Source organism: Coregonus clupeaformis, unplaced genomic scaffold (assembly GCF_020615455.1).
Source record: "Coregonus clupeaformis isolate EN_2021a unplaced genomic scaffold, ASM2061545v1 scaf0051, whole genome shotgun sequence".
NCBI lineage: Eukaryota > Metazoa > Chordata > Actinopteri > Salmoniformes > Salmonidae > Coregonus > Coregonus clupeaformis.
The window spans coordinates 987,083-999,367 of NW_025533506.1; the positions used below are offsets into that span (position 1 = coordinate 987,083).

At 47.9% G+C, this 12,285-nt stretch overlaps 1 protein-coding gene across 7 annotated transcripts in view; it reads right to left on the minus strand.

The window, feature by feature from the left end:
- The window catches only part of usp3 (ubiquitin specific peptidase 3), a 93,996-nt gene that overhangs the window by 78,197 nt on the left and 3,514 nt on the right, over nucleotides 1-12,285 (minus strand). For 3 of the 7 annotated variants that reach the window (XM_045212786.1, XM_045212785.1, XM_045212788.1), the window contains exon 1: nucleotides 10,560-11,427. The exons of 3 other annotated variants lie outside the window; for them this stretch is intronic. In XM_045212786.1, coding sequence (XP_045068721.1) covers nucleotides 10,560-11,290 — 731 coding nt within the window. In that variant the 5' untranslated portion in view covers nucleotides 11,291-11,427. One more of the 7 variants, XM_045212790.1, reaches the window with a different exon arrangement.

Below are 12,285 nucleotides of genomic sequence, written 5' to 3' on the forward strand. Positions count from 1 at the left end.
GTAACTATAGAGAGACAGGTCAACACCCTACCTGTAACTATAGAGAGAGGTCAACACCCTACCTGTAACTATAGAGAGACAGGTCAACACCCCACCTGTAACTATAGAGACCGGTCAACACCCTACCTGTAACTATAGAGAGACAGGTCAACACCCTACCTGTAACTATAGAGAGACAGGTCAACACCCTACCTGTAACTATAGAGAGACAGGTCAACACCCTACCTGTAACTATAGAGAGACAGGTCAACACCCTACCTGTAACTATAGATAGACAGGTCAACACACTACCTGTAACTATAGAGAGACAGGTCAACACCCCTACCTGTAACTATAGAGAGACAGGTCAACACCCTACCTGTAACTATAGAGAGACAGGTCAACACCCTACCTGTAACTAGAGAGAGAGACAGGTCAACACCCTACCTGTAACTGAGAGAGACAGGTCAACACCCTACCTGTAACTATAGAGAGAGACAGGTCAACACCCTACCTGTAACTAGAGAGAGACAGGTCAACACCCTACCTGTAACTAGAGAGAGAGACAGGTCAACACCCTACCTGTAACTAGAGAGAGACAGGTCAACACCCTACCTGTAACTAGAGAGAGACAGGTCAACACCCTACCTGTAACTATAGAGAGAAAGGTCAACACCCTACCTGTAACTATAGAGAGACAGGTCAACACCCTACCTGTAACTATAGAGAGACAGGTCAACACCCTACCTGTAACTATAGAGAGAGGTCAACACCCTACCTGTAACTATAGAGAGACAGGTCAACACCCCACCTGTAACTATAGAGACCGGTCAACACCCTACCTGTAACTATAGAGAGACAGGTCAACACCCTACCTGTAACTATAGAGAGACAGGTCAACACCCTACCTGTAACTATAGAGAGACAGGTCAACACCCTACCTGTAACTATAGAGAGACAGGTCAACACCCTACCTGTAACTATAGATAGACAGGTCAACACACTACCTGTAACTATAGAGAGACAGGTCAACACCCTACCTGTAACTATAGAGAGAGACAGGTCAACACCCTACCTGTAACTATAGAGAGACAGGTCAACACCCTACCTATAACTAGAGAGAGACAGGTCAACACCCTACCTGTAACTATAGAGAGAGACAGGTCAACACCCTACCTGTAACTAGAGAGAGACAGGTCAACACCCTACCTGTAACTATAGAGAGAGACAGGTCAACACCCTACCTGTAACTATAGAGAGACAGGTCAACACCCTACCTGTAACTATAGAGAGACAGGTCAAGACCCTACCTGTAACTAGAGAGAGACAGGTCAACACCCTACCTGTAACTAGAGAGAGACAGGTCAACACCCTACCTGTAACTAGAGAGAGACAGGTCAACACCCTACCTGTAACTAGAGAGAGACAGGTCAACACCCTACCTGTAACTAGAGAGAGACAGGTCAACACCCTACCTGTAACTAGAGAGAGACAGGTCAACACCCTACCTGTAACTATAGAGAGACAGGTCAACACCCTACCTGTAACTATAGAGACAGGTCAACACCCTACCTGTAACTATAGAGAGACAGGTCAACACCCTACCTGTAACTATAGAGAGACAGGTCAACACCCTACCTGTAACTATAGAGAGACAGGTCAACACCCTACCTGTAACTATAGATAGACAGGTCAACACACTACCTGTAACTATAGAGAGACAGGTCAACACCCTACCTGTAACTATAGAGAGAGACAGGTCAACACCCTAGATGTAACTATAGAGAGACAGGTCAACACCCTACCTGTAACTAGAGAGAGACAGGTCAACACCCTACCTGTAACTAGAGAGAGACAGGTCAACACCCTACCTGTAACTATAGAGAGACAGGTCAACACCCTACCTGTAACTAGAGAGAGACAGGTCAACACCCTACCTGTAACTAGAGAGAGACAGGTCAACACCCTACCTGTAACTAGAGAGAGACAGGTCAACACCCTACCGTAGTAACTAAGAGAGACAGGTCAACACCCTACCTGTAACTATAGAGAGACAGGTCAACACCCTACCTGTAACTATGAGAGAGACAGGTCAACACCCTACCTGTAACTATAGAGAGACAGGTCAACACCCTACCTGTAACTATAGAGAGAGACAGGTCAACACCCTACCTGTAACTATAGAGAGACAGGTCAACACCCTACCTGTAACTATAGAGAGACAGGTCAACACCCTACCTGTAACTATAGAGAGACAGGTCAACACCCTACCTGTAACTATAGAGACAGGTCAAACCAACCTGTAACTATAGAGACAGGTCAACACCCTACCTGTAACTATAGAGAGACAGGTCAACACCCTACCTGTAACTATAGAGAGACAGGTCAACACCCTACCTGTAACTATAGAGAGACAGGTCAACACCCTACCTGTAACTATAGAGAGACAGGTCAACACCCTACCTGTAACTATAGATAGACAGGTCAACACACTACCTGTAACTATAGAGAGACAGGTCAACACCCTACCTGTAACTATAGAGAGAGACAGGTCAACACCCTACCTGTAACTATAGAGAGACAGGTCAACACCCTACCTGTAACTATAGAGAGACAGGTCAACACCCTACCTGTAACTATAGAGAGAGACAGGTCAACACCCTACCTGTAACTAGAGAGAGACAGGTCAACACCCTACCTGTAACTAGAGAGAGACAGGTCAACACCCTACCTGTAACTATAGAGAGACAGGTCAACACCCTACCTGTAACTAGAGAGAGACAGGTCAACACCCTACCTGTAACTATAGAGACAGGTCAACACCCTACCTGTAACTATTAGAGACAGGTCAACACCCTACCTGTAACTATAGAGAGACAGGTCAACACCCTACCTGTAACTATAGAGAGACAGGTCAACACCCTACCTGTAACTAGAGAGAGACAGGTCAACACCCTACCTGTAACTAGAGAGAGACAGGTCAACACCCTACCTGTAACTAGAGAGAGACAGGTCAACACCCTACCTGTAACTAGAGAGAGACAGGTCAACACCCTACCTGTAACATAGAGAGACAGGTCAACACCCTACCTGTAACTATAGAGAGACAGGTCAACACCCTACCTGTAACTATAGAGAGACAGGTCAACACCCTACCTGTAACTATGAGAGACAGGTCAACACACTACCTGTAACTATAGAGAGACAGGTCAACACCCTACCTGTAACTATAGAGAGAGACAGGTCAACACCCTACCTGTAACTATAGAGAGACAGGTCAACACCCTACCTGTAACTATGAGAGAGACAGGTCAACACCCTACCTGTAACTAGAGAGAGACAGGTCAACACCCTACCTGTAACTATAGAGAGAGACAGGTCAACACCCTACCTGTAACTAGAGAGAGACAGGTCAACACCCTACCTGTAACTAAGAGAGAGACAGGTCAACACCCTACCTGTAACTAGAGAGAGACAGGTCAACACCCTACCTGTAACTAGAAGAGAGAGACAGGTCAACACCCTACCTGTAACTATAGAGAGACAGGTCAACACCCTACCTGTAACTATAGAGAGACAGGTCAACACCCTACCTGTAACTATAGAGAGACAGGTCAACACCCTACCTGTAACTATAGGAGAGACAGGTCAACACCCTACCTGTAACTATAGAGAGACAGGTCAACACCCTACCTGTAACTATGAGAGACAGGTCAACACCCTACCTGTAACTATAGAGAGACAGGTCAACACCCTACCTGTAACTATAGAGAGACAGGTCAACACCCTACCTGTAACTATAGAGAGACAGGTCAACACCCTACCTGTAACTATAGAGAGACAGGTCAACACCCTACCTGTAACTATGAGAGACAGGTCAACACCCTACCTGTAACTATAGAGAGACAGGTCAACACCCTACCTGTAACTATAGAGAGACAGGTCAACACCCTACCTGTAACTATAGAGAGACAGGTCAACACCCTACCTGTAACTATAGAGAGACAGGTCAACACCCTACCTGTAACTAAGAGAGACAGGTCAACACCCTACCTGTAACTATAGAGAGAGACAGGTCAACACCCTACCTGTAACTAGAGAGAGACAGGTCAACACCCTACCTGTAACTAGAGAGAGACAGGTCAACACCCTACCTGTAACTAGAGAGAGACAGGTCAACACCCTACCTGTAACTATAGAGAGACAGGTCAACACCCTACCTGTAACTAGAGAGAGACAGGTCAACACCCTACCTGTAACTAGAGAGAGACAGGTCAACACCCTACCTGTAACTAGAGAGAGACAGGTCAACACCCTACCTGTAACTATAGAGAGAGACAGGTCAACACCCTACCTGTAACTATAGAGAGACAGGTCAACACCCTACCTGTAACTATAGAGAGACAGGTCAACACCCTACCTGTAACTATAGAGAGACAGGTCAACACCCTACCTGTAACTATAGAGAGAGACAGGTCAACACCCTACCTGTAACTAGAGAGAGACAGGTCAACACCCTACCTGTAACTAGAGAGAGACAGGTCAACACCCTACCTGTAACTAGAGAGAGACAGGTCAACACCCTACCTGTAACTAGAGAGAGACAGGTCAACACCCTACCTGTAACTAGAGAGAGACAGGTCAACACCCTACCTGTAACTATAGAGAGACAGGTCAACACCCTACCTGTAACTATAGAGAGACAGGTCAACACCCTACCTGTAACTATAGAGAGACAGGTCAACACCCTACCTGTAACTAGAGAGAGACAGGTCAACACCCCTACCTGTAACTATAGAGAGACAGGTCAACACCCTACCTGTAACTATAGAGAGACAGGTCAACACCCTACCTGTAACTAGAGAGACAGGTCAACACCCTACCTGTAACTATAGAGAGACAGGTCAACACCCTACCTGTAACTATAGAGAGACAGGTCAACACCCTACCTGTAACTATAGAGAGACAGGTCAACACCCTACCTGTAACTATAGAGAGACAGGTCAACACCCTACCTGTAACTATAGAGAGACAGGTCAACACCCTACCTGTAACTATAGAGAGACAGGTCAACACACTACCTGTAACTATAGAGAGACAGGTCAACACCCTACCCGTAACTATAGAGAGAGACAGGTCAACACCCTACCTGTAACTATAGAGAGAGAGGTCAACACCCTACCTGTAACTATAGAGAGACAGGTCAACACCCTACCTGTAACTATAGAGACCGGTGTCAACACCCTACCTGTAACTATAGAGAGACAGGTCAACACCCCCACCTGTAACTATAGAGACCGGTCAACACCCTACCTGTAACTATAGAGAGACAGGTCAACACCCTACCTGTAACTATAGAGAGACAGGTCAAGACCCTACCTGTAACTAGAGAGAGACAGGTCAACACCCTACCTGTAACTATAGAGAGACAGGTCAACACCCTACCTGTAACTAGAGAGAGACAGGTCAACACCCTACCTGTAACTATAGAGAGACAGGTCAACACCCTACCTGTAACTATAGAGACAGGTCAACACCCTACCTGTAACTATAGAGAGACAGGTCAACACCCTACCTGTAACTATAGAGAGACAGGTCAACACCCTACCTGTAACTATAGAGAGAGACAGGTCAACACCCTAGATGTAACTATAGAGAGACAGGTCAACACCCTACCTGTAACTAGAGAGAGACAGGTCAACACCCTACCTGTAACTAGAGAGAGACAGGTCAACACCCTACCTGTAACTAGAGAGAGACAGGTCAACACCCTACCTGTAACATAGAGAGAGACAGGTCAACACCCTACCTGTAACTAGAGAGAGACAGGTCAACACCCTACCTGTAACTAGAGAGAGACAGGTCAACACCCTACCTGTAACTAGAGAGAGACAGGTCAACACCCTACCTGTAACTATAGAGAGACAGGTCAACACCCTACCTGTAACTATAGAGAGACAGGTCAACACCCTACCTGTAACTATAGAGAGAGACAGGTCAACACCCTACCTGTAACTATGAGAGAGACAGGTCAACACCCTACCTGTAACTATAGAGAGACAGGTCAACACCCTACCTGTAACTATAGAGAGACAGGTCAACACCCTACCTGTAACTATAGAGAGAGGTCAACACCCTACCTGTAACTATAGAGAGACAGGTCAACACCCCCACCTGTAACTATAGAGAGACCGGTCAACACCCTACCTGTAACTATAGAGAGACAGGTCAACACCCTACCTGTAACTATAGAGAGACAGGTCAACACCCTACCTGTAACTATAGAGAGACAGGTCAACACCCTACCTGTAACTATAGATAGACAGGTCAACACCCTACCTGTAACTATAGATAGACAGGTCAACACACTACCTGTAACTATAGAGAGACAGGTCAACACCCTACCTGTAACTATAGAGAGAGACAGGTCAACACCCTACCTGTAACTATAGAGAGACAGGTCAACACCCTACCTGTAACTAGAGAGAGACAGGTCAACACCCTACCTGTAACTATAGAGAGAGACAGGTCAACACCCTACCTGTAACTAGAGAGAGACAGGTCAACACCCTACCTGTAACTATAGAGAGAGACAGGTCAACACCCTACCTGTAACTATAGAGACAGGTCAACACCCTACCTGTAACTAGAGAGAGACAGGTCAACACCCTACCTGTAACTATAGAGAGACAGGTCAACACCCTACCTGTAACTATAGAGACAGGTCAACACCCTACCTGTAACTATAGAGAGACAGGTCAACACCCTACCTGTAACTATAGAGAGACAGGTCAACACCCTACCTGTAACTATAGAGAGACAGGTCAACACCCTACCTGTAACTAGAGAGAGACAGGTCAACACCCTACCTGTAACTAGAGAGAGACAGGTCAACACCCTACCTGTAACTAGAGAGAGACAGGTCAACACCCTACCTGTAACTAGAGAGAGACAGGTCAACACCCTACCTGTAACTAGAGAGAGACAGGTCAACACCCTACCTGTAACTATAGAGAGACAGGTCAACACCCTACCTGTAACTATAGAGACAGGTCAACACCCTACCTGTAACTATAGAGAGACAGGTCAACACCCTACCTGTAACTATAGAGAGACAGGTCAACACCCTACCTGTAACTATAGATAGACAGGTCAACACACTACCTGTAACTATAGAGAGACAGGTCAACACCCTACCTGTAACTATAGAGAGAGACAGGTCAACACCCTACCTGTAACTATGAGAGACAGGTCAACACCCTACCTGTAACTAGAGAGAGACAGGTCAACACCCTACCTGTAACTAGAGAGAGACAGGTCAACACCCTACCTGTAACTATAGAGAGAGACAGGTCAACACCCTACCTGTAACTAGAGAGAGACAGGTCAACACCCTACCTGTAACTAGAGAGAGACAGGTCAACACCCTACCTGTAACTAGAGAGAGACAGGTCAACACCCCTACCTGTAACTAGAGAGAGACAGGTCAACACCCTACCTGTAACTATAGAGAGACAGGTCAACACCCTACCTGTAACTATAGAGAGACAGGTCAACACCCTACCTGTAACTATAGAGAGACAGGTCAACACCCTACCTGTAACTATAGAGAGAGACAGGTCAACACCCTACCTGTAACTATAGAGAGACAGGTCAACACCCTACCTGTAACTATAGAGAGACAGGTCAACACCCTACCTGTAACTATAGAGACAGGTCAACACCCTACCTGTAACTATAGAGACAGGTCAACACCCTACCTGTAACTATAGAGACAGGTCAACACCCTACCTGTAACTATAGAGAGACAGGTCAACACCCTACCTGTAACTATAGAGAGACAGGTCAACACCCTACCTGTAACTATAGAGAGACAGGTCAACACCCTACCTGTAACTATAGAGAGACAGGTCAACACCCTACCTGTAACTATAGAGAGACAGGTCAACACCCTACCTGTAACTATAGAGAGACAGGACAACACCCTACCTGTAACTATAGATAGACAGGTCAACACACTACCTGTAACTATAGAGACAGGTCAACACCCTACCTGTAACTATAGAGAGAGACAGGTCAACACCCTACCTGTAACTATAGAGAGACAGGTCAACACCCTACCTGTAACTAGAGAGAGACAGGTCAACACCCTACCTGTAACTAGAGAGAGACAGGTCAACACCCTACCTGTAACTAGAGAGAGACAGGTCAACACCCTACCTGTAACTAGAGAGAGACAGGTCAACACCCTACCTGTAACTAGAGAGAGACAGGTCAACACCCCTACCTGTAACTATAGATAGACAGGTCAACACCCTACCTGTAACTATAGAGAGACAGGTCAACACCCTACCTGTAACTATAGAGAGACAGGTCAACACCCTACCTGTAACTATAGAGAGAGACAGGTCAACACCCTACCTGTAACTAGAGAGAGACAGGTCAACACCCTACCTGTAACTAGAGAGAGACAGGTCAACACCCTACCTGTAACTAGAGAGAGACAGGTCAACACCCTACCTGTAACTAGAGAGAGACAGGTCAACACCCTACCTGTAACTGAGAGAGACAGGTCAACACCCTACCTGTAACTAGAGAGAGACAGGTCAACACCCTACCTGTAACTATAGAGAGAGACAGGTCAACACCCCTACCTGTAACTATAGAGAGACAGGTCAACACCCTACCTGTAACTATAGAGACAGGTCAACACCCTACCTGTAACTATAGAGAGACAGGTCAAGACCCTACCTGTAACTAGAGAGAGACAGGTCAACACCCTACCTGTAACTAGAGAGAGACAGGTCAACACCCTACCTGTAACGAGAGAGACAGGTCAACACCCTACCTGTAACTAGAGAGAGACAGGTCAACACCCTACCTGTAACTAGAGAGAGACAGGTCAACACCCTACCTGTAACTATAGAGAGACAGGTCAACACCCTACCTGTAACTATAGAGACAGGTCAACACCCTACCTGTAACTATAGAGAGACAGGTCAACACCCTACCTGTAACTATAGAGAGACAGGTCAACACCCTACCTCTAACTATAGAGAGACAGGTCAACACCCTACCTGTAACTATAGATAGACAGGTCAACACACTACCTGTAACTATAGAGAGACAGGTCAACACCCTACCTGTAACTATAGAGAGAGACAGGTCAACACCCTACCTGTAACTATAAGAGACAGGTCAACACCCTACCTGTAACTATAGAGAGACAGGTCAACACCCTACCTGTAACTATATAGACAGGTCAACACCCTACCTGTAACTATAGAGAGACAGGTCAACACCCTACCTGTAACTATATATAGACAGGTCAACACACTACCTGTAACTATAGAGAGACAGGTCAACACCCTACCCGTAACTATAGAGAGAGACAGGTCAACACCCTACCTGTAACTATAGAGAGAGACAGGTCAACACCCTACCTGTAACTAGAGAGAGACAGGTCAACACCCTACCTGTAACTATAGAGAGACAGGTCAACACCCTAACTGTAACTATAGAGAGACAGGTCAACACTCTACCTGTAACTAGAGAGAGACAGGTCAACACCCTACCTGTAACTATAGAGAGAGACAGGTCAACACCCTACCTGTAACTAGAGAGAGACAGGTCAACACCCTACCTGTAACTAGAGAGAGACAGGTCAACACCCTACCTGTAACTAGAGAGAGACAGGTCAACACCCTACCTGTAACTAGAGAGAGACAGGTCAACACCCTACCTGTAACTAGAGAGAGACAGGTCAACACCCTACCTGTAACTAGAGAGAGACAGGTCAACACCCTACCTGTAACTATAGAGAGACAGGTCAACACCCTACCTGTAACTATAGAGAGAGGTCAACACCCTACCTCTAACTATAGAGAGACAGGTCAACACTCTACCTGTAACTAGAGAGAGACAGGTCAACACCCTACCTGTAACTATAGAGACCGGTCAACACCCCACCTGTAACTATAGAGACCGGTCAACACCCTACCTGTAACTATAGAGAGACAGGTCAACACCCTACCTGTAACTATAGAGAGACAGGTCAACACCCTACCTGTAACTATAGAGAGAGACAGGTCAACACCCTACCTGTAACTATAGAGAGACAGGTCAACACCCTACCTGTAACTATAGAGAGAGACAGGTCAACACCCTACCTGTAACTATAGAGAGAGACAGGTCAACACCCTACCTGTAACTATAGAGAGACAGGTCAACACCCTACCTGTAACTAGAGAGAGACAGGTCAACACCCTACCTGTAACTATAGAGACAGGTCAACACCCTACCTGTAACTATAGAGAGAGACAGGTCAACACCCTACCTGTAACTATAGAGAGACAGGTCAACACCCTACCTGTAACTATAGAGATCTTCCAGGGCTGGCTGTATGCAGTAGAGTCACTATGATGTAACAAATAGAACAAGGTCCAAGGCCACAGTTCTTCTCAGGTGAAGTCACTGCCCAACGGCCTCTACTAGTCTAGCACACACCACTATCTAGCTTGGTGGTCCACCAGAAGGAGATGTAGCTGGTACAGTCCATGGAGACCAGGTGGTCCGCTCACCAGAAGGAGCTGTAGCTGGTACAGTCCATGGAGACCAGGTGGTCCACCAGAAGGAGCTGTAGCTGGTACAGTCCATGGAGACCAGGTGGTCCACTCACCAGAAGGGGCTGTAGCTGGTACAGTCCATGGAGACCAGGTGGTCCACTCACCAGAAGGAGCTGTAGCTGGTACAGTCCATGGAGACCAGGTGGTCCACTCACCAGAAGGGGCTGTAGCTGGTACAGTCCATGGAGACCAGGTGGTCCACTCACCAGAAGGAGCTGTAGCTGGTACAGTCCATGGAGACCAGGTGGTCCACTCACCAGAAGGAGCTGTAGCTGGTACAGTCCATGGAGACCAGGTGGTCCACTCACCAGAAGGTGCTGTAGCTGGTACAGTCCATGGAGACCAGGTGGTCCACTCACCAGAAGGAGCTGTAGCTGGTACAGTCCATGGAGACCAGGTGGTCCACCAGAAGGAGCTGTAGCTGGTACAGTCCATGGAGACCAGGTGGTCCACTCACCAGAAGGGGCTGTAGCTGGTACAGTCCATGGAGACCAGGTGGTCCACTCACCAGAAGGGGCTGTAGCTGGTACAGTCCATGGAGACCAGGTGGTCCACTCACCAGAAGGAGCTGTAGCTGGTACAGTCCATGGAGACCAGGTGGTCCACTCACCAGAAGGGGCTGTAGCTGGTACAGTCCATGGAGACCAGGTGGTCCACCAGAAGGAGCTGTAGCTGGTACAGTCCATGGAGACCAGGTGGTCCACTCACCAGAAGGGGCTGTAGCTGGTACAGTCCATGGAGACCAGGTGGTCCACCAGAAGGAGCTGTAGCTGGTACAGTCCATGGAGACCAGGTGGTCCACCAGAAGGAGCTGTAGCTGGTACAGTCCATGGAGACCAGGTGGTCCGCTCACCAGAAGGAGCTGTAGCTGGTACAGTCCATGGAGACCAGGTGGTCCACTCACCAGAAGGAGATGTAGCTGGTACAGTCCATGGAGACCAGGTGGTCCACCAGAAGGAGCTGTAGCTGGTACAGTCCATGGAGACCAGGTGGTCCACTCACCAGAAGGGGCTGTAGCAGGTACAGTCCATGGAGACCAGGTGGTCCACTTACCAGAAGGAGCTGTAGCTGGTACAGTCCATGGAGACCAGGTGGTCCACTCACCAGAAGGAGCTGTAGCTGGTACAGTCCATGGAGACCAGGTGGTCCACCAGAAGGAGCTGTAGCTGGTACAGTCCATGGAGACCAGGTGGTCCACCAGAAGGAGCTGTAGCTGGTACAGTCCATGGAGACCAGGTGGTCCACTCACCAGAAGGGGCTGTAGCAGGTACAGTCCATGGAGACCAGGTGGTCCACTTACCAGAAGGAGCTGTAGCTGGTACAGTCCATGGAGACCAGGTGGTCCACTCACCAGAAGGAGCTGTAGCTGGTACAGTCCATGGAGACCAGGTGGTCCACCAGAAGGAGCTGTAGCTGGTACAGTCCATGGAGACCAGGTGGTCCACTCACCAGAAGGGGCTGTAGCTGGTACAGTCCATGGAGACCAGGTGGTCCACTTACCAGAAGGAGCTGTAGCTTGGACCAGTCCATGGAGACCAGGTGGTCCACTCACCAGAAGGAGCTGTAGCTGGTACAGTCCATGGAGACCAGGTGGTCCACTCACCAGAAGGAGATGTAGCTGGTACAGTCCATGGAGACCAGGTGGTCCACCAGAAGGGGCTGTAGCTGGTACAGTCCATGG